Raw genomic sequence first — 23,130 nt, 5'->3', positions numbered from 1 at the left:
TTCCAGGCCCATTTCCATCTTCGCTCTCCCACCCTCGCTCCCACTCCCACTCCCACTCCCACCCTTACTCCGGGGGTTCCCTCGGGCTGACGGCGACTTGGTCCGGAGACGCTTCCTCCGCCCTCACTGTGGCCCGGCTTGGCACCGCTCCTCTGCAAGCTTCCTGAGTGGCAGGCGGTGGGGGCGGCCCGGGGGAAACCGGGGCGGAGCCGGCGGCGGCCGAGGGGACGGGCTACGCCTACGGGGGCTGATCGACCGCGCCCGCCGGCGGAAGCAGCGCTTAGCCCGGCTGGAGCCGCTCGGGTAGAAGGTCCGAGGCAGCGCCGCGCCCGCTATCGCGGGCTAGCCGGCCTCCCGCCCCAAGACCCGCTCCCCCACGGTCCCCTCACCATGCAGCGCCTAGCCATGGACTTGCGGATGCTCTCCCGGGAGCTCTCGCACTACCTGGAGCATCAAGTCCGGGTGGGTTTCTTCGGTTCAGGCGTGGGCTTCTCGCTGATCCTGGGCTTCAGCGTCGCTTACGCCTGCTACTACCTGAGCAGCATTGCCAAGGTGAGCCGGGGGATGGCGCGGGCGCCTCGGCGCAGGGCCGCGGGCAGCTTTGCCTGGAGTGACAACAGCAGGCGAAGCCGGAGGTGCCGCTGGCAAGCCAAGGGCAAGTGGCCAGGGCCGTCCGGGGGGCCCCTTTCCCCGGCATCTGATGGATGCCCTCCGAGAGCGCGGGACCCTGCTGACCTCGGCGCGGGTGGCGCTGCCCGGTCACCTTTCGCTAACCCGGCGGAGCTGCCCCCGAGATGCTCTCTTAACATTTTTCCGGGTGACTCCCGGGCGTCAACTCTCGCCTTTCCCTAGAGAGGTTTAATAAACCGCTCTTAGGTTCGTTGTGTTTGAAGAACTTGCAGCAGGCTTCCAAGAAGGATATTAATCAGACGGGTCTCGCGCGCTGGGGGACTAGTCTGCGCTTGTTACTGGTTTACGGTCGGCAGAAACTTTGCTCTGTTCTGGGCCCTTCACTGATACTGGCTCTCCCCACAGAAGCCCCAGTTAGTGACGGGGGGTGAGAGTTTCAGCCGCTTCCTTCAGGACCACTGTCCCGTGGTGACAGAAACCTACTACCCGACCGTCTGGTGCTGGGAGAGTCGAGGACAGACGCTGCTGAGACCTTTCATCACTTCCAAGCCCCTGGTGCAGTACAGGAAGTATGTAAATTTCCATTTTTCAGTCATTTCTTCAAAGTCACAGTGTTTTGCATACTTTCAGTGTTTGGTTCATAGAACCTCTGGCTTAGAAAGTATATAGAAGAGCAAGGAGTGATCAAGGTGGAAGGTACGTGTGCCACACACGCGCAACAGCAGGAAGATACTCACGTGTCACCTTTCATCACTGTGCGGGGGGAGGTGCTCTGGTGTAAACGGTTTATTTCTAAGATGACAGAGGTGCTTGGGACTTATCTTTTCCCAATTTGCCCTGCATCTGGCTCTGAGAACCTAGATTCTTTGATGATGTACATTGAGCTGGTGGTGGGGGTGAGATGGATGCCAGTTAATTTGGACTTTCTGTGATGGACCCCAGTAAAATGCTTATCATATTGATAAGCAAATGGGTTTCAACGATAATGTCCTTAAGGTGTTGAAAGATGTGGTCCAGAATATATCAGTAAGCAGGAGATTTAAATGATGCCTATTATTAATTATCCTGAGTCATCTATTCCTTTCTGGAATTTCTTTTGTTGCCTGGAACTTGCACTATTTATTTGGGAAAATTCTTCAAGGTTGTAGATACTGTGTGAGAAGTACTTGAAACCTTTAAGAAGCCAGTTTTGTAACATGCACTATGAGGAGACTGCATTATAGAGTGAAGACAGCAAAAGCAGTGACCAGATCAGCAGTTTACTTATTCATCATTTCCCTGTTGAATTATTTGGGTGACCTCAATCAAATAGGGGTTAAATGCTGGGTATTTCAGAGTAATGAGGAAATGATTAAAATAAGTATGTGAAGTAGTTTGAAGTTCATTTTTATATACTACCTTTTACTGATCTTGCTGAAAATACTTATTGTACTAATTTCGTGACATCCATGCAATGGAAGAAAGTGACGTGTGTGTTAGCGGATGCAGAAAAAAGTTAAGATGACTAAATAATGTCAGGTATATATATGGAATTAAGAACTAACACTAAGACATGACTTGCGGGACTTCCTTGGTTGTCCAGAATTTAAGACTCTGCCCTTCCAATGCAGGGGTTGTGAGTTTGATCGATCCTTGGTCAGGGAACTAAGATCCCACATGCCATGTGGTGTGGCAAAAAAAAAAAAAAAAAAAAAACAAACACATGACTTGAAACACTAAAGGAGTATATCTTTTATATTATTTCTTTCAGTGAACTTATTAAAACTGCAGATGGAGGACAGATCTCCCTGGACTGGTTTGATAATGATAACAGTAAGCGTTATATGGATGCCAGCACCCGGCCTACTGTCTTATTGTTGCCTGGCCTCACTGGAACAAGCAAGGAATCCTATATCCTTCATATGATCCACCTCAGTGAAGAACTAGGATACAGGTACCCATGAATGATTTCTTTTATTTTTCACTTAATTCATTTTAAATGAGGCTTCACGGTGTTTACGTTTATTTCTGAAATACTTGTTATTTCTTTCATGGATTAAGTAATCCCCTAAATTATTATTTTTCCCTGCTTCCTCCTTTCCCTCTTTTTTCAGGAAAATGTATAACTGAATCATTTCACAGAAAATAGCACTTCATCACTGAGCAACAGATTCTGGCCAAACAAATGAATGAAATTAGAATCACCTAGGAATGATAGGATCTAGGCCTGAGAAGCAGTAGGTCACAGTGAAGGGATTTCTGGGAGAACAGTGATTACAAACCCTTAAGAGACCACACAGGGGCCCTCATGTCAGACTTCATATTTGAACCCTGGATCCACTAATCTTCTCTCATCAGATCAGATACCAAGTGGTACAGAATGTTCAGAATCAGCTTCCTTATCTGGTCATCCAAAATCAGGTCATCCTTATTTTTCCAAAGGTGATCTGTGCCATTTCTGTCCACCTGAGTTTGCAGGTGCACAAGGCCACGGCCTAGTTAATGATGGTGCAGCATTTTAAAGTAATTATTATTCAACTCAGTCACCAGATACTATTTAATTTTTTCGAGCAACTTAGCAACTTTAAGTTTCTGGTTCAGCTCTAAAATTTTAAAGCAGAGTCATGTGAAAGGTACTGCTTTTTTGAGCCTTAGTCTTTTTTCGCCAATGGTAATTATGGTTGTGGAATGCTGTGAGTTGCAGTTAAAGTAGAGTTGTTATCTTTTCTTAAACTTAGAAGACTTGTTTGTGTAAAAAACTGATGTTGACTTTATATTAATAAAAACATTTTCATATAAAGAAGAAAATGCAAAAAAAGAAGAAAATACCATAATAGCTGATTCAATTTTAATAAGTTGACTCTGATTTTTTTAATATATAAAGCTGATTTTGTTCATGAGATAACAGTCTCTTGGAAGCTTTAAGATGACATTCCAGAATTATGGTTCCAGTTAAATTTGTACTCAGAAATAGCAGGAATTTTATTATTATCCCATGTTTAAGCACCATTTAGTTAGTTCTGATTGATTCCAGTTATCTTGCTGAAACTTAGTCATGCTGAAAAAGTACAGATCATAAAGCCTTTTGTACATATTTAAACTGCTAATTCTATACTTTGCCTGAACTGTCTCCCAAGATTTAGAAAGTGCTTTTAAAAACAGTGACTTTTTAAAAACGGTTTACATCAAAAAAATCTTTGAAGAAAAAAAAAAGGGGAGGGGGACTTCTCTGGCACTCTAGTGGTTAAAACTTTGCCTTCCAATGCAGGGAGTGGGGTTTGATCCCTAATTGTGATGCTAAGATCCAACATGCCTCTTGGTCAAAAAACCAAAACATAAAAAGAAGTAATATTGTAACAAATTCAATAAAGACATTTTAAAAATGGGCCACATCAAAAAATAATCTTTAAAAAATGAAAACAATGTAATTGTAGGGAGATGGGGAGGAAGAGGAATGGACTGGGAGTTGGGAGTTAATAGATACAAACTACTGCGTTTAGAATGGATAATCAAGGTCCTACTGTATAGCACAGGGAACTATATCCAGTCTCCTAAGACTGAGCAACTTCACTTTCACTTTTCATTTTCATGCATCGGAGAAGGAAATGGCAACCCACTCCAGTGTTCTTGCCTGGAGAATCCCAGGGACGGGGGAGCCTGGTGGGCTGCCGTCTATGGGGTCGCACAGAGTCAGACACCACTGTTAAGTCACCTCATGAAGTGACTTAGCAGCAGCAGCAAGGTAAACCATAATGGAAAGAAAATAAGAATGTATACATGTGTGTATAACTATATACATAAATAAACAAAACACAAAAAACTCAAAGACTGAATCTCATCAGCTGTAGAGTTGCCTGTAGGTGTGGCTTTTTCTATCACTTGTGAAAGTTTCCAAATTTTATTACCATGGCTATCATTACACTGTGCTTCAAAGCTGTGAAAGTGAAAAAGTGAAGTTGCTCAGTTGTGTCTGACTCTTTGCCACCCCGTGGACAGTAGCCTACCAGGCTCCTCCATCCGTGGGATTTTCAAGAGTACTGGAGTGGGCTGCCATTTCCTTCTCCAGGGGATCTTCCCAACCCAGGGATCAAACCCGGGTCTCCTGCACTGCAGACAGACACTTTAGGAAGGTTCTAGTTTCCTTAAGGGCTAAAATCTCTTCTGCTGATTCAGAAATTTTATTGAGACTGTACAATAAAGAAGGCTTTACACTGTGAGGGGAAACAAAGAGTTATGGCCAATTGCCCTTATCACAAGGAGCCTAGAGAGGGACAGGCTAGACTAGTTCACTGTTGGCTGCTTGAAGACCCAGCTTATTTGGGTTTCAGGAACTCTAATGCTGATCACCCTGGATTGAAGGTAGCAGAATGGATGAATAAGCAATGACCAGTAAACTTTTCAATAGCCTTTGGGCCTAACCTCATTTGTTTTTAACTGCAAGGAATCTCTGACCCTACGTTGAGAGGGCTAGCTTTTGTGGCATAACAAATTATCCCCAAACATAGTAGCTAAAAACAGCAGCATTTCTGCTCACAATTCTGTGCGTCAACAGTTTGGGCTGAGCTCAGTTGGGTGGTTCTTCTGGCCTTGGATGGCATGATTCATGCATTTGTGGTCAGCAGCCAGGGCAATTCTGGGCTTGGGAGTCGGCTGTAGCAATGGTTCATGTCAGCTCTACGTGATCTGTCGCCCTCCATCAGGCTCACCAGTGTTCACTGGGTGGCAGAGGGTCCCAAGAGTCCAAAAGTCAGACCTCCCTGGTGGTCCAGTGGTTAAGAATCTGCATGCCAATGTAGGGGACATGGGTTTAAAGAAGATCCCACATGCTGTAGGGCAACTAAGCTTGTGCACCATAGCTATTGAGCCCTTGCTCTAGAGCCTGTGCTCTGCAACAAGAGAAGCCACAGCAATGAAAAGCCTGCAAACCACAATGAAAGTAGCCCCCACTCGCCACAACTAGAGAAAGCCCGTGCACAGTAATGAAGACCCAGCACAGCCAAAATAAATAAATAAATAAAATTTTTAAAAAATGTAAAAAGAATCTAAAGTGACAGCTGCAAGTCTTCTCCAGGCCCATTCCCTGGTGGTGGCTCAGACAGTGAAGAATCTGCCTGCAGTACAGGAGGCCCAGGTTCAGTCACTGAATCAGAAAGATCCTCTGCAGAAGGGAATGGTAACCCACTGCAGTATTCTTGTCTGGAGAATTCTATGGACAGAGGAGCCTGGCGGGGGATAGTCCATGGGGTCACAAAGAGTCAGACATGACTGAGCATCCAACACTACGGTTTAAGCACTCTCACAATATTGTTTCTGCCAGATTGTATTCAAAACAAGTCATGTGGTCAGCCTTAAGTCAGCAGGTAAGAATTTAGACTCCACCTCCTATTAAGTATGTTTGCAATCTATTGGAGATAGTCAGGTAGTTTCAGTGCCGCTGACATTAAAAAAAAAATGGATCCTGTGCTTTGGTACAAGTCTAGACTGAGTTCTTAGGTTGTAAAACAGATCTAAGTCACTGATGATCCCTTGCATGGGATGAAGCAGATAACAGAGCTTGGAGAAAGGTGTGTAATGTGCGGGAAGTGCATGGGCTTTAAAGCCAGGTCTGGGTTCAAATGTTGGAACTGCCACTTGCTGAGGGACTCTGGGCAACTAATTTTTAGCTTCCCCAATATAGCTTCTCACTTACTACAGAGCTGAAACGAATTAGGTTGTAGCAGGTGGTTTCATGCCTTGAACAAAGCAGATTTGTAGATATGTTTGTCTTCCTTTGTGAGCTTTCTATTCCCCGAGCAGAGTAAAACAGTATTTTTTTAAATAGTTTAAAGAGCAAGTACGAGCAAACCTGCTTCTTGGGAAACATCTAGTTTCCTCACAGGAATGCTTGTACATTATGATAATGTTTCTTATACAATAGAGTTGCATAAGCACCCCAGTATCATCAGGAGGGTGCATGTGCCTTCAAGCCTCAATTACTATCTTAGGTAAAGTTCAAGTTTATAGGGAGGTTTGTGCATTCTGTCAGGTCACGAGGGAATCATTGGTGTTTCACTGGTGAGATATGATTTAGTGACAACCTAACTCCTCTCATGTGGACAACTGGGAAACCTAAAAATTTACTGTTACTCTTAAGTACATGTCTTTTCCTGTACCCCAGAACTAACAAAGAGGCAGAACTTTGCTGTTAAAGTCCTGCTGCTGCTGCTGCTGCTGCTAAGTCACTTCAGTCGTGTCCGACTCTGTGTGACCCCATAGATGGCAGCCCACCAGGCTCCCCCATCCCTGAGATTCTCCAGGCAAGAACACTGGAGTGGGTTGCCATTTCCTTCTCCGATGCATGAAAGTGAAAAGTGAGAGTGAAGTCGCTCAGTCGTGTCCGACTATTAGCGAACCCATGCATGGACTGCAGCCCACCAGGCTCCTCCGTCCATGGGATTTTCCATGCAAGAGTACTGGAGTGGGGTGCCATTGCCTTCTCCGTGTTAAAGTCCAGTGATTCAAAATTAATAATGAAAGGAAACTAAGCTGAGGGTTGTTTAAGGTAATGGTGAGCAAAGGAGGGCAAAGGTAAATGAAACTGAATAGGGAATACTTGGCCTGCCTTCACTGGCAGAGTGCACCATGTACTTGCTGAATTAACTTGCCTCTGGGAGGAGAAGAGAATTTGCTGAGTCGGACAACTCCAGTCATTCTTCCAAATTGTATCAATTAGAAAAGTCCTTCATCTCCCAGAGAGCAAATAAGGTAAGAAGACCAGGAGGCCAAGAGTGTATTTAGAGAGAACCCCTCACAGAAACCAGAGTACTGGAGAAAAAATTATTCCCTGTAATAAGTTATACCCATATAATTGATAAAGTAGCTGGAAATCTCATTCATTTCTCTAAGATTTCTTTAAAAAGAAATTCTATTCAATAACACAGCCTAAGAGGTTAATATCCTGTTTTCTTAAATCTTTTTCCCATTCTCTGAATTAAGTTCCAACACTTTCCCAGTGGCTCAGTGGTAAAGAATCTGCCTGCCAGTGCAGGAGACATAGGACCCTCAGGTTCGATCTCTGGGTTGGGAAGAGCCCCAGGAGGAGAAAAGGGCAACCTACTCCAGTATTCTTGCCAAGAAAATCCCACGGACAGAGGAGCCTGGTGGGTTATAGTCCGTGGGGTCTCAAAGAGTCAGACATGATTGAAACAAACACTATACTGTATACTACTTCAAGTAAGGTCAGAGAGAAAAATGGTAACTCTAAGAGTGTCTTAATCATCTTCTGTTGAGACTATTCATCTATTTTATGCCACCCCCAACTAATATTTAAAAGGAGTGACCTGTCTAGAATTGTGTAATAATAAGTTCATTGACATGTAGGTCAGTTATTAAGTATTTTGGCACAATCAAGTACAGTATCAGAACCTCTGTTCCCAAAGAGCATAAACACAGTCTAGTAGAACTGACAGAGAATATTCAGTAATAAGGAAGAAATTCATTAGAGAGGACCAGGATTGGCTTCAAGTGACAGAAAACTCAAAATGACAGTGACTTAAACAAGATACACGTTTATTTCTCTCTCATGTGAAAATCTAAGAAGGTGGACTGAGATTCTGTAGCATCAGAAGAGCAAGTTTTGGGACTTCTCTGGTGGCCCAGTGGCTAAGACTCATCACTCCCAAGGAGGGGGCCCAGGTTCAATCTCTGGCCAGGGAACTAGATCCCACATGCTGCAACCAAGACCTGGCTCAGTCGAATAAATAAATACTTTAAATAAATACTTTAAATAAATAAATAAATACTTTTTGAAAAAAAGTAAGTTTATTTTCTCATGTCGCTTCATAACTTACGGCTGCTTCAGCTCCAGCTATCACATCTGCATTCCAACCCCCAAGAAGAAGAAAAAAGGGAGACTAGAGAAAGCACCATCTTCTTTTAAGGATGCTGTGCAACAAATGTGCTTGTCAGTTTTGCTTTCCTCACATGGGTCTGCTCTTTCTTAGCTGGAAAGGATGTTTGAGAGTAAAATTTTTATTTGGAGCAGCTATGTACCCAGAGGAAACTGGGGGACTCTGTTACTGAGGAAGAAGGGGAGGGTGGATATTGAGAGATCCCTGACAGTCTCCAGCACTGACTGATCAGAGCGTTGCAAGTGCCAGGATTCTGTACTACCAGGAAGCAAGCGAGACATTTTATAGAGGGAAGAAATAGGTTGGCATGGTTGGATGCAACTGAAAGGGCCAGGAGAATGAGGGTGGATAAAGCACAATTTGAGAAGATGTAGCAGGGACGGAGGAGCCTGGTAGGCTGCCATCTATGGGGTCGCACAGAGTCGGACACGACTGAAGCGACTCAGCAGCAGCAGCAGCAGGGCAGGAGGAAGGAAGCCCAGCTGCTGGGCAAAAAAGGCCTCAGGAGACAAGAGCAAAAGTGAGTCACACATTTGTTTGTTTGGCCAAATGGCTTACAGGAGCCTAGTTCCCTGACCAAGGGATTTAACCTGGGTCCCCTGCAATGGAAGTGTGGAGTCCTAACGCCTGCACTGCCAGGGAATTCCTGGGTCACACAGTTAAATTTTGACAGAGAAATGAGGGAAACAGCAGAAGATCAATTGAGGAATTAGTCAAGATTGCAAGCGTATGTTTCAAAAAATTTCCTTCTTGCCACACTTAAAAAAATACTCGCAGGGGCTTCCCTGGTATCTTAGTTGTGAAGAATCCTCCTGCCAATGCAGGAGACCCAGGTTCGATCCCTGACCCAGGAAGATCCCACGTGCTGTGGAACAGCTAAGCCCTTGCACTGGAGCTACTAAAGCCAGTGTACCCTAGAGCCTGTGTCCAGCAACAAGAGAAACCAGAGCAAGGAGGAGCCCTCATAGTGCAAATAGAGAGTAGCCCCAGCTCACTGCTTCCGTGCTGGTAAAGAATCCGACTGAAATGCAGGTGACCTGAGTTCAAAAGCCTGGATCTGGAAGGTCCCCTGGAGAAGGTAATGGCTACCCACTCCAATATTCTTGCCTGGAGAATTCCATGGACAGAGGAGACGGGCGGACCATAGTCCATGGGGTTGCAAAGAGTTGGACACAACTGAACACCTAACACATCAGCTCACTGCAACTTGAGAAAAGCCCGCCCCCACAGCAACGAAGACCCAGCACAGCCAAAAAGAAAGAAATTTTTTAAAAAATCAAAAAAGAACGTTAAAACAATACAGAAAGCACTGATTTTCTTCTGTAGTTTGACAGGACTGATACCTCCTGTCCTTCATGGCAGAGCCCACTATTGAGAGCAAGGATGTCAGTGTCCATCATTTATCTTTCTGAGATATTTAAAGTGGGCGATGATTTATTTTTTAAATTTTAGGATGATTAGTAGACGTATGAAGTTGACAAAGAAGTAAAGGTCAAGTGTATCAAAATGCTTCAGCAAATGTCTTTTCAACATGAAAGTAATGCAGAAATACAAACAATTCCAGGGTCAACCTTTGACCATCAGTAACTCTTTTACCTATTGGAAAGAAGAAAATTAGAGATATTTATGTTTCCTAGTTTAAAACGTACCATTATTGTAACTCTTAGAGCTATAAATGTTTCAGGAAGAATAAATACACATCACATGCAAAATTTCTTGATAACGCCACACAGTTGCTAATACAGATACATCAACCTAATATCTATGTTGTCTCCTTTTATCACTTTTTGTATTTTCTCTGTCTTTTTAATTCTCTCTATTTGCTACTGTAGATTATTTTAGCCTAAGAGCTACTCCTTTATTCTCCTTTCCCTTAAAGTGGGAGATGATTTTCAATAGGTTAAAATTTGACTAATTGTAAATGTTCCTTCACTTTCCAGTTTGGAGTTTGGGCTTGCGCATTTTTTTATGTAGAGGAAGTAGCACCAGTGGAGGCTAGATGGTTAGCTTTCCCTGAAGCATTAAGAGCACAGTGGAGGGCTGTCCGAAGACTCTTCCTGAGGGAGGAAGGAAGAGGAGAATGAACTATTGAAAATCAGGCACAAAAACGAAAGGATGAGCTTTGACTACTAGTCAAAGCTCTGTGAGAATTGGACATAAAGAAGGCTGAATGCCAAAGAATTGATGCTTTCGAACTGTGGTGCTAGCGAAGACTCTTGAGAGTCCCTTGGACTGCAAGGAAATCAAACCAGTCAATCCTAAAGGGAATCAACCCTGATTATTCATTGGAAGAACTGATGCTGAAGCTGAAACTCCGGTACTTTGGCCACCTGCTGCAGAGAGCCAAAAGAATTTCAGGCAGGAGAAGAGAGTGACAGAGGATGAGATGATTGGATGGCATCACCAGCTCAATGAACCTGAGTTTGCACAAACTCATGGTTTTGAGCTTTTGAGTTTTGAGCAAATTCAAGGAGATGGTGAAGGACAGGGAAGCCTGGCATGCTGCAGTCCATGAGGCTGTAAAAGCTGGACACAGCTTAGTGACTGAACAACAGTCTAAAAGCAGTATCTTAGATAAGACATCATTTTAAATTAACATCAGAATGTTTTTTATCTGAAAGTATGTTTATGATTTGTTGTTAAAATAATTTCATTTTTGAAGTTTTGAGAATGAGTCAATTAACTTGATTGTTCATGAGTCTGGCTAGGTGAGATAATGCTAAATGTTAGAAAGCACTTAATGAGGTACTTAGCTTATTTAATGGCATTTCTGGGAAGGGATATGGTGGATGCCAACAAGTGATCCTGTTCTCTAGGGAACTCGCTGTTAGATGTTCCACTATAAAATGATACCTTAATTAACAAACTTTCAGGGACAAAGCTCTTTTTATCAGAGCTGACATGCACTCAAAGGGTACTCTGTGTTCAGAGCACCCATCTTTTTGGAAAAAGAGACTTTAATGTTACTAGCTTAGATAGCATGGGGCAGCATAGTGAGCTGTTTAATTGGATCACCAAGTCAAATCTGCCTGCATTCAGATTCCAGCCTTGTCACATACTACCCGTGTTCCCATGGACGAATTAGTTACTCTGTGCCTCAATTTTCTCATCTGTAAAGACACCTATACTTCATAGGGTTATAAGGATTGCATGTAATGTGTATGAAGACCCTTGGCCCATGGTGAACATCTGTTAAAGCATTAAGCTAGGAAAGTTAAAGAAGTGAATCACGCCATGGTCTGGTTTAGAAAAGACCCTTGGACTTCTCTGGTGATCAAGTGGTTAAGACTCTGAGCTTCCAATGCAAAGGGCACTGGGGTGGGTTCCATCACTGGTCAGGGACTTAAGATCCCACAGGCTTCACATTCTTTTAGTCTGGCCAAGGAGCATCATTCTTTTAGTCTGTTCAGATGGAAATGAGGTACTTCCTGCCTTGGCCCTATTATCAGCTGAGAAACCATCCTAGGAGGGCCCAGAGACAGCAGGGCCAGGCAGTGGGCAGAACAGGGAGAAGGAAGGTGAGACCTGGCTAAGGTGGAGCAGCCATTGGAATCTACGTCCTAGAACACATACATGTCTGACTCAGTTTGGGGAGATAAAGTTGCCAGCAGTGAGCTGTGACGTAGAGTAATTCCTGTTAGTTCGTTATTATTATTTTATTTTTTATTAAAATATTATTATTATTGATGTAGAACTCTTTTGTTCTTAAATAGGATTTTCTGTAGGTTAGTTCAACTGGGTCTTAAGTTAACAGAAATAGCAAAGAGACCCAGCTAGAATTCAAATTAGTAAGATAAAATATGAGAATGTCAGAAAACAACGGAGTAAATGTTAGGGAAAATAGGAGCACTAATGGGGAAAAAAGATTCCAATAAGACATTTTCAGAGATTGTTGAAAGAGAACTCTTGACACTGATGGTATAATAAGGTTTTCAGCTTCCTCACATCAAAGATAACTGACATTTTCCCCTTGTGGCCCTGGTTTTGAAATATTTAGCCTAATAAATTGCATTTAGTTAAATGTTAACTTGTTGGTCTCTTAAATTCACGAGGGCACTTAGAGCTTGTGATCAGCAAGAAATAATTAGAATTGCTATTTTTGTTTACCATAATTAAATTTAGCTTTGTTGAGTGCCTGCCACACAATAGGTGCTTACTCATTCATTCATTCAGTCACTTAGTCGTGTCCGACTCTTTGCGACCCCATGAATCACAGCATGCCAAGCCTCCCTGTCCATCACCAACTCCCGGAGTTCACTCAAACTCATGTCCATCGAGTCAGTGATGCTATCCAGCCATCTCATCCTCTGTCATCCCCTTCTCCTCCTACCCCCAATCCCTTCCAGCATCAGAGTCTTTTCCAATGAGTCAACTCTTCGCATGAGGTGGCCAAAGTACTGGAGTTTCGGCTTTAACATCATTCCTTCCAAAGAACACCCAAGGCTGATCTCCTTTAGAATGGACTGGTTGGATCTCCTTGCAGTCCAAGGGACTCTCAAGAATCTTCTCCAACACCACAGTTCAAAAGCATCAATTCTTCGGTGCTCAGCTTTCTTCACAGTCCAACTCTCACATCCATACATGACTACTGGAAAACCATAGCCTTGAGTAGATGGACCCTTGTTGGCAAAGTAATGTCTCTGTTTTAATAGGTGCTATACACAAGTTATTTTATTTAATATGAACTCAACTCCAAGATATATATTACTAACCCCATTTTACCAACCAAAAACAGAACTATGGTATTAGTAATTTCACCAGAATTAAACAGTGTGACAGGGTTAAGTTTCCACTGTGCAGCCTTGCTGCAGAAAGATACAAGACTTCTGTTCAGTTCAGTTCAGTCACTCAGTGTGTCTGATTCTTTGTGACCCCATGGACTGCAGCTTGCCAGGCTTCCCAGTCCATCACCAACTGACTTCTGTTAGGCTCTTTGAAATCTTGGTCATTTTTTAAAACTCTCCTTTACTACATTTTCACATTCTTGGCTATCTCAGGCTCCCAACTTGGGAACAATTAGCTCCTCAAGTCCCATGATTTTTGCTTATAGAGATAATGTAGACCTGTAATATCACAGGACTCAATTTTATCAGGAAACTGAAGACATGACAGGCAAATAAGTCGTGTTTCCTACTCAGAGAATAGATTTTATAGGGAAAGAGTTGAAACAAGAGAATGAGAGAATGAGGCTCATGATTTATGAATTAACTTTCACTGTTCTCCATTACCACGTGATAATCAGGAGCTGGGCATTAATGTGGTCATTAATATATTCTTGTTAATTATGTGTTTGATTTCTGATGCTTCATATTCTAGACAAAAGTATATGAATTATATTTATCTGTCTTGATGTCTTTCTGATCTTAGTGATGTTGGAAATATTCAGGTATTATCATTTTTTAATAAAAGAATGTATTACGCTATTGGATGTAGTGTTATACAAATGTAAATTGGGTTAAGATAGTTGATTAGGTTATACAAATGTGAATTAGGCTAAGATAGTTGTTAATGTTATTCATATACTTTATATATCTTTACTTTTTTTTTGTCTTGCTGATGTGAGCATGTTAAAATCAACTATGATTATGGATTTTCTATTTCTCCATTTAATTCTATCAATTTTTATGTCATGTATTTGGAACCTCTGTTATCAGTCACATGTGCATTTATGATTGTTAATCTTCCTGTGAATGAACTCTTACATCATTATGATATGTCTTTCTTTGTCTCTGGTTATAACATCCATGTGATATTACTGTATCCACTCTGTCCTACTTAGGCTTATCATTTATGTGATATATCTTTTTTTATACTTTAACTTTCAAAGTATCTGTGTTTATTTTCAGTGCATTGCTTGTAGATAGCATATAGTTGGGTCTTGAAGGTTTTTATCCAGTCTGACAACATCTGCCTTTTAATTAAAGCTTTTAAGTCCAATCACATTTAATGTCTTTATTGATATGCTAGATATCGAGTTCACTGTTTTACTGTTTAATATTTTACTCTGTTATGATTTTTGATTCCCTCCTTCCCCTGTCACTTTTCTCTCTCTTTTTGAGTCTATGAATTGTGTCTTTTAAAATCAAATTTGTAAAAATTTTGGCCATTATTTCTTTAAATTTTCTGTCCTATTCTCTCCTCTCCTTCTGGCTCCAAAATTACAGGCATGTTTGATGTTTCGATAATGTCCCCCAAATCAATGAAATTTTATTCATTTTTTTTTCCAATCTTTTTTTTTCCCCTCTCTCATCTTGAAATTGGAACTGCAATTTGCAAATCCAGTGAATACTTTTTATTTCAGTATTGTATTTTTTTAACCTAGGCTTTCCATTTTTGATAGGTTTTATTGTTCTTCTGATATTTCCTTTAAAAGAAAATTCATTACAAGCTAATTTTCATCTATGTCCTTGAGGATAGTTATAAAAATGGCTTGAAATCCACACCTATTGATTCTAACACCTTGGGCTGTCTCAGCTTCAGTTACATTGATTATCTTATCTCTTGAGTTGGGCCACATTTTTCTGTTTCTTCACAGTATAGTAATTGTGGATTTTGTTCCCATTGTAGAGACTCTGGATTCTGTTAAGTATTTCTAAAGAGTTTCTATACATTTTCTAATGACTGATTTTTGTTCTTCAGGCAGATAATTTGGGTAAATTCAAACTTCAAACTCTGCTCCATCTGCAGCAGACAGCAGCTGAGGTTTCTGTCCAGGTTTTCATCCTTACCTGGACTGCTTGGGGCCCATGTCACAGAAAACTCAGTCAGAGCTGTGCACCCAGTGTTTTTATCGAGAATTTAAGCCTCTGCCTCTGTATCTCTCTCTTTTCTGAGGTTTCCTCCCTCATTTTCTCTTATAGTTGCAGCAGATTCTGTTTTCTGATTTTCAAGCCCATGAGACTGAACATTTTTATTTGACCTTTATCTATTACTGGATAATACCAGCTGGTGCCTCCCCTCAGGCAAAAAGCTGTGAACGAGACTTACCCAATGCCATTTTTTTTCTTCCAAGTGTCAAGTCCCATTTAGTTTCTGCCTGCTTTGGGTGTTCTCCATTGCCTTTATAATTTAGCAAGCATTTAGTTATTATTCTATGGAAGGGCTGGCCTTGCAGGATCTACCATGACATTTCTGGAAGCAGAACTTCCTTGTCATTTTTCCTTAGCCTGGCAATCTGCACCCTAAGCTTATTTTGATCCTAACTTATTTTTTAAAATTCAACTAACATGATCTATTTTCTCATCCCTTAGAAACTGTTATACATTCCTACATAGTGGCTCAGATGGTTAAGAATCTGCCTGTGATGCGGGAAACTTGGTCTTCCCAATCCCTAGGTTGGGAAGATCCCCTAGAGAAGGGAATGGCAACCCACTCCCGTATTCTTGCCTGGAGAATACCATGGACAGAGAAGCCTGGAGGGCTACAGTCCTTGGGGTCACAAAGAGTTTGACACAACTGAGCAGCTAATACTTTCACTTTTTCTTCTTGAGGCCAGGAACCTTATATTTTTATTTTGTTTTTCTCCTATAAGCACTAACTGAATCTTTAATTCAGTAACTAGTCTGTTCAAAAAATTTTTGAATGAATGAGTCAGTCCAATATTAATATTCATGTAAAATGCCTAGAAGATGATCTAGCACATAGTAAACACTGATAAATATTATCTGTTGTTATTATCTGAAATCAAAATAGTGATCCCTTAATATTCTTCTCACTCCAGCCTTTGATGATTATTCTTTTCCTTCATAGACTCAAAGACTCATGGAATCTTAGAAATGAAAAATAAAGTTGTATGATAAAAATTCCTTTGTTCTTGTGGATCACTGGGCTTGAGCAGATTCAAGGCTATCTGACCCATTTCTTTGTAACAGTGGTTCTCAGCCAAGTGGTTCTCAATAGCCCTTCTACAAAGAAGTACTTGATCCAAAATGCCCCTAGAACCAACGTTGAGAAATCCTGCCTTGTGGGTAGCTCTCTGCCTCTTACTTAACCTTCTTTAAGAGCTTTCCTAGTTAATGTGGTCTGTTGTCGTAGAAAATTCTCAATTCCGGATTTTATTTATTTAGTGTCTCCTCTTTATTTGTATTTTACCTGTTTTAAGAAGAAAATTTAAATAGTTAAAATGCATAGGAAAAATAAGTTTTACAGAACAATTTCCCTCATATACATACCCTTTAAAATTACTTGGAGGGAACTTCTCTGGTGATCCAGTGGCTAAGACTCCGTACTCCCAATGCAGGGGGCTCGGGTTTGAACCCTGGTCAGGGAACTTGATCCCAGATGCCACATCTAAGAGTTTGAATGGATCTTGCATGTTGTAACTAAGACCTGGTGAAGTCAAATAAATAAAACTTAAAAAATAAATAAATAGTTTGGGAGAAATTGTGAAAATAATTTGGATGGAGCAGTTATAAAGTTAACAGGGGCCTATCACATGTTTTAGGAAGAGTAGATATATTTCAACCAGTTCTTTTCATTTTGCTAAAGTGTCCCCTGATGATGATGAAGGCAGAAAAGGGGTTAAATGAGAGAAGCTAACTGATTGTCACCAATTGGATGGGAGAAGGGAATCATGTGGAAGCCTTCAGGCTTCCTGCCTCCAAAGCTGCTCTGTCTTATCCTCCTGTAACTCTCTGCCTCATTCCCAAGGCTAGAGGGAGATACTGTGGTGAACGCATATCTTAATCCATAGAAGTACATACAGATGATTGAACAGGGTCAAGAACAAAGGCCTGTGGAGGGGTCAGTACACTTTCTCCTCTAGCGAGAAGTATTGGAGCTGTGAGCCACTGTTCAGAGTTGCCTAAAAGAAAGTGCAGACATCCGTGTCTGCAGTTTGGAAGAAAATCCCGGGTGCGTGGGCTGCTCTTCCCTGAGTGTGTAGATCATCACTTTCTTTCTCCTCACGAGCTCTGTCCCCTTCTCTCAGGGGATATCTTACCCCGGAAGCCGTTTTTTATCCTGAAGTGGTGTTTGCATGCTGAAAGTGGCTCTTTTCTGAATGACAGAAAGCTTCAAGGTCATACTTAAATTTAGCTCCGATTCCTGTGTTACTTAGGTGCTTATGCAATAAATACAAGTAGCTGTCTTGCCATTCTTTTTTAGCAAAGATTAACTGACCGTGCAGCACTTTAACTTTCCTGCATGTTTTTGTAGTATATTTAAACTCTTTCTCTGATTAATCAATAAAATTTAATATTTCTAGCCTTTTCTCAAATCAGAGTTCTGAGATTTTAAATAATGTGTCTTCTTTAAGTTCAATTCAGTTCAGTCGCTCAGTCATGTCTGACTCTTTGCGACCCTGTGGACTGCAGCACACCAGCCTTCCCTTCCAACACCAAGTCCTGGAGTTGACTCAAACTCATGTCCATTGAGTCAGTGATGCCATCCAACCTTCTCATCCTCTGTCGTGCCCTGATCCTCCCACCTTCGATCTTTCCCAGGATCAGAGTCTTTTCAAATGAGTCAGTTCTTTGCATCATATGGCCAAAGAATTGGAGTTTCAGCTTCAGCATCAGCCCTCCAATGAATATTCAGGACTAATTTCCTTTAGAATGGACTAGTTGGATCTCCTTGCTGTCCAAGGGACTCTCAAGAGTCTTCTCCAACACCACAGTTCAAAAGCATCGATTCTTCAGTGCTCAGCCTTCTTCACAGTCCAACTCTCACATCCATACATGACTACTGGAAAAACCATAGCCTTGACTAGATGGACCTTAGTCGGCAAAGTAATGTCTCTGCTTTTCAATATGCTATCTAGGTTGATCATAACTTTTCTTCCAAGGAGTAAGCCTCTTTTAATTTCATGGCTGCAGTCACCATCTGCAGTGATTTTGGAGCTCCCCAAAATAAAGTCTGACACTGTTTCCATTATTTCCCCATCTACTTGCCATGAAGTGATGGGACCAGATGCCATGATCTTCGTTTTCTGAATGTTGAGTTTTAAGCCAACTTTTTCACTCTCCTCTTTCACTTTCATCAAGAGGCAAATCTGAGGTTATTGATATTTCTCCTGGCAATCTTGATTCCAGCTTATGCTTCATCCAGTCTGGCATTTCTCATGATGTACTCTGCATATAAGTTAAATAAGCAGGGTGACAATATACAGCCTTGACGTACTCCTTTTCCTATTTGGAATCAGTGTTGCTTCCTGATCTGCATACAGATTTCTCAAGAGGCAGGTCAGGTGGCCTGATATTCCCATCTCTTTCAGAATTTTCCAAAGTTTGTTGTGATCCACACAGTCAAAGGCTTTGGCAGAGTCGATAAAGCAGAAGTAGATGTTTTTCTGAAACTGTCTTGCTTTTTTGATGATCCAGCGGATGTTGGCAATTTGATCTCTGGTTCCTTTGCCTTCGCTAAAACCAGCTTGAACATCTACAAGTTCACAGTTCAAGGGAACTGAACTGAAGCCTGGCTTGGAGAATTTTGAGCATTACTTTGCTAGTGTATGAGATGAGTACAATTGTGTGATAGTTTGAGCATTCTTCGGGATTGCCTTTCTTACGAATTGGAATGAAAACTGAACTTTTCTAGTCCTTTAGCCACTGCTGAGTTTTCCAAATTTGCTGGCATATTGAATGCAGCACTGTCACAGCATCATCTTTTAGGATTTGAAATAGCTCAACGGGAATTCCATCACCTCCACTAGCTTTGTTTGTAGTGATGCTGCCTAAGGTCCACTTAACATTGCATTGCAGGTTGTCTGGCTCTAGATGAGTGATCACACCATCGTGATTATCTGGGTCGTGAACATCTTTTTTGTGTAGTTCTTCTGTGTATTCTTGCCACCTCTTAATAACTTCTGCTTGTGTTAGGTCCATACCATTTCTGTCCTTTATTGTGCCCATCATTGCATGAAATGTTCCCTTGGTATCTCTAATTTTCTTGAAGAGATCTCTGCTGCTGCTAAGTCACTTCAGTTGTGTCCGACTCTGTGGGACCCCATAGACGGCAGCCCATGAGGCTCCCCCGTCCCTAGGATTCTCCAGGCAAGAACACTGGAGTGGGTTGCCATTTCCTTCTCCAATGCATGAAAGTGAAAAGTGAAAGTGAAGTCGCTTAGTCGTGTCCAACTCTTAGCAACCCCATGGACTGCGGCCCACCAGGCTCCTCCGTCCATGGGATTTTCCAGTCAACAGTGCTGGAGTGGGGTGCTATTGCCTTCTTCGAGGTGGTCACTAGAAGCTGTTATAACCCGTCTTTCTCAGTCATCATAGCCAGGGAGCTATTGGTTATAAATAAGTAGTTTGGTAGGTCCATACCATTTCTGTCCTTTATCGAGCCCATCTGCATGAAATGTTCCCTTGGTATCTCTAATTTTCTTGAAGAGATCTCTAGTCTTTCCCATTCTGTTGTTTTCCACTATTTCTTTGCAATGATCACTGAGGAAAGCTTTCTTATCTCTACTTCCTATTCTTTGGAAGTCTGCATTCAAATGGGTATATCTTTCCTTTTCTCCTCTGCCTTTTGCTTCTCTTCTTTTCATAGCTGTTTGTAAGGCCTCCTCAGACAACCATTTTGCCTTTTTGCATTTCTTTTTCTTGGGGATGGTCTTAATCACTGCTTCCTGTACGGTGTCACGAACCTACGTCCGTAGTTCTTCAGGTACTCTATCAGATAGAATCCCCTGAATCTATTTGTCAGTTCCTCTGTATAATCATAAGGGATTTGATTTAGGTCATATCTGAATAGTCTAGTGGTTTTCCCTACTGTCTTCAATTTAGGTCTGAATTTGGCAATAAGGAGTTCATGATCTGAGCCACAGTCAGCTTCTGGTCTTGCTTTTGCTAACTCTATACAGCTTCTCCATCTTTGGCTGCAAAGAATATAGTCAATCTGATTTCGATATTGACCATCTGGTGATGTCCGTGTGTAGAGTCTTCTCTTGTGTTGTGGGAGGAGGGTATTTGCTATGACCAGTGGGTTTTCTTGGCAAAACTCTGTTAGTAGGGCCTTTTAGTAGGGCCTGTTCTTTCAGTAGGGCATAATAAAGCTTTCTACATGACCTTTCAGATGCGAGAAAGAATTCCTTTGCAAAAACATCCTGAAGTAAAATCTAACCCCCCTACCCAGTCCATACAAGTCATGAATATTTATTAGTGAATATTCAATTCACCATATGGTGATCAACAGTACCTTGAAAGAAGGCAATTAGAGTACATACACAATTGTTTTATATATTCTTAATTATAGGCTTTTTGTATTTGTTTCTTCTGTGTTAAATACATCATGAAAACAAAGATAGTAAATGCTTTAAAAAGACAAAAGGGATGTAGGGTTAAATTAGAACCTAAATAATCTTGATTGATTAGTTAAAGATAGACAAAAAGAAAATGAATTTTAGTTGACATGAATATAGATTCACTAAGCCAAAGAGAACCCATGCAGATACAAGTCAGGATTTTGTGTGAGGATGGCAAAAATACATATCTGGGGTTATGGTTGAGGGAAAGTTTTGTCAGTGCAGAATAATTGTGTAAAGGTAGCATGGTGTTGCAACTACCATTGCTACTAATTAGCTAATGGTCTTTGTATAGTTACTGTCAGCCAGTGCTACTCTGAAGCCCTTCACTTATGACCACTGACCCAGGAGAGGCAAACAGGATTGTAGGACACAGAGCTATTCTTTCCTCCCCTAGGTCAGCCGAACACCAAGCAGCAGCATAGTGGGGCCCCAGCCTTCCAGCTCAGGCGCCATGTCCCTCGTAGTTCTACCTGCCATGATGTTTTCACTGCAGGTAAAATTCCAGTCTCTCTATTTGCTGAGCTTTGAGGGGACAAGAGCTATTTCTCAGGATAGGAATAGATGCTCATTCCCTAGTGGATCAGACAGTAAAGAATCTGCCTTCAGTGCAGGAGATGTGGGTTCAATCCCTGGGTCAGGAAGATCCCCTGGAGGAGGAATTGGCAACCCACTCCAGTATTCTTGCCTGGAGAGTCCCATGGACAGAGGAGCCTGGCGGGCTACAGTCCATGTGGTCACAAAGAGTCAGACACGACTGAGTGACTAACACTTTCATGTTACAAATAGAATAGTTAGAAGACATTTTTTAATTTGAAGCAAAAACATTTAAGTTTGACTTGTATTCAGAATTGTTTTAATAATACTTATTGGAGGCCTACACATCTACATAGGAAGAAGTTGTAAAGATTCTGCTTTTGGTAGGAAAATTTAATACCACTCTGATATATAGTTTTCTGGTTTGAATTCATATGTTGACTTTAGAGAACTAGAAATGTATTTTAGTGCATTTAATGACATTATCAAGCATCCTTGTTTCTTTGGAATAGATTTCTAAGAACCTTTTAGTGCTCTAATACAGGCCCAAGAAGAGGATTTTAATATTATATTGTTAAGATCATGCATAAAAATAACAAAAATTATTCTCTTGGTTTTTAGATATGTCGTTTTTAACAACAGAGGAGTGGCTGGGGAGAATCTCTTGGTAAGTAAATTTAAAATGACAGCAGCTTAATTTTTAAAGAAATCCAGTTTTATAACAAAAGATACTCTTTTTGATTTAAGATAACTTATTATATCAATAATACAAGTTCATTGTGGAAAAATACGGGTAAGGGGAGAAAAAGGAAACTTGTAAAACCCATAATTATACAACCAGGGGAATCCTCTTAGCCTGTGTCCATCCAGATCTTATATTTAAATTTTAAAATGTTACATGTTTCTATTTTTTAAAATAAGGCTTTATTTCGTAACTTAACTTTTTATACTTACTGTAGGTTAGCATCAATAAATATTTATCACATCATTTTTAATGAAAAACACATTTTCTTTAAAAATTAACTAATGCCAAAAAGATTAACCAATAGAGTAATACTTGATTTACGTAAGAAATTTACTGTTATTGTAAAATAGATTGACTGCATGTTATGTGCTTATTTGCTTGCCAAAGTTTACATAGAAGAGAGATTATTTTAAATCAGTTTTTTTCCCCCTTTTCTAACCCCTAAGCTTTTGCTAGGATAGAATTTCTTGCATCTCTTGGAAAATCATCACTATCTGGTGTTTTACCTGTGAGTTGGAATGAGAAATATTACACTCACTGAAATTTTCTTGAAGCTTTTCCACTGTTAGCCCCTCACCACTTCAACAGGTCAAAGGCAATTCTATCAGAATAGAAAGAACCATTTTTTTAAAATCATTGATAGAGAATGATATTAAGACTATAAATAATTGTCATGATGGAAATAAAAGTTTATGATCATGTCACTATGTTGGTACATTATGAGAATTTGTGGGGAGAAAAGAGCTCTTGGACTTTGCCTGATAAATCCTGGAGGGGATCAAGATCAACCTGATTGCAAACGCTAAAGTTATAAAGTGTTTACGGTCTTACTCCAGTTCCTTGTGAAGGTGAAGATTGCGCTTTCCTTATTTGGTCCATCCCTGTAGGAATCTCGTAGGTAAGTTTGTAGGTACTCTAAAGGGAAAGATTTGAATGTGTCACTGGCTCTGGACCAAGCCAGTCATTTCTGAACAGCTCCTGTCTGCTGTGTGTCCTTCCAGATGCTTAGAGGACACAAAGCTGGGAAAGGCATGGTCTTAGGCTCTCAAGAAAATGACACGCTGAAAAGTAAAGGCCATTTGGTCCCATAAAATGAGAACAAAGGA

General features: G+C 41.2%; 1 protein-coding gene across 1 annotated transcript in view; it reads left to right on the top strand.

The window, feature by feature from the left end:
- The first annotated feature begins 223 nt into the window (after positions 1-223).
- The window catches only part of ABHD3 (abhydrolase domain containing 3, phospholipase), a 59,624-nt gene continuing 36,717 nt past the window's right edge, over positions 224-23,130 (top strand). Inside the window, exons 1-4 of the mRNA XM_040264716.1 lie at positions 224-552; positions 1,036-1,199; positions 2,381-2,563; positions 21,901-21,946. Of these exons, the coding sequence (XP_040120650.1) occupies positions 391-552; positions 1,036-1,199; positions 2,381-2,563; positions 21,901-21,946 (555 nt within the window). The 5' untranslated portion in view covers positions 224-390. The remainder of the gene's footprint in view (positions 553-1,035; positions 1,200-2,380; positions 2,564-21,900; positions 21,947-23,130) is intronic.

This window comes from Oryx dammah, unplaced genomic scaffold, assembly GCF_014754425.2.
Source record: "Oryx dammah isolate SB20612 unplaced genomic scaffold, SCBI_Odam_1.1 HiC_scaffold_22, whole genome shotgun sequence".
NCBI classification, from domain to species: Eukaryota; Metazoa; Chordata; class Mammalia; order Artiodactyla; family Bovidae; genus Oryx; species Oryx dammah.
The sequence above is the reverse complement of the archived record's forward strand: the minus strand, read 5'-3'. Positions and strand labels throughout refer to the sequence as shown.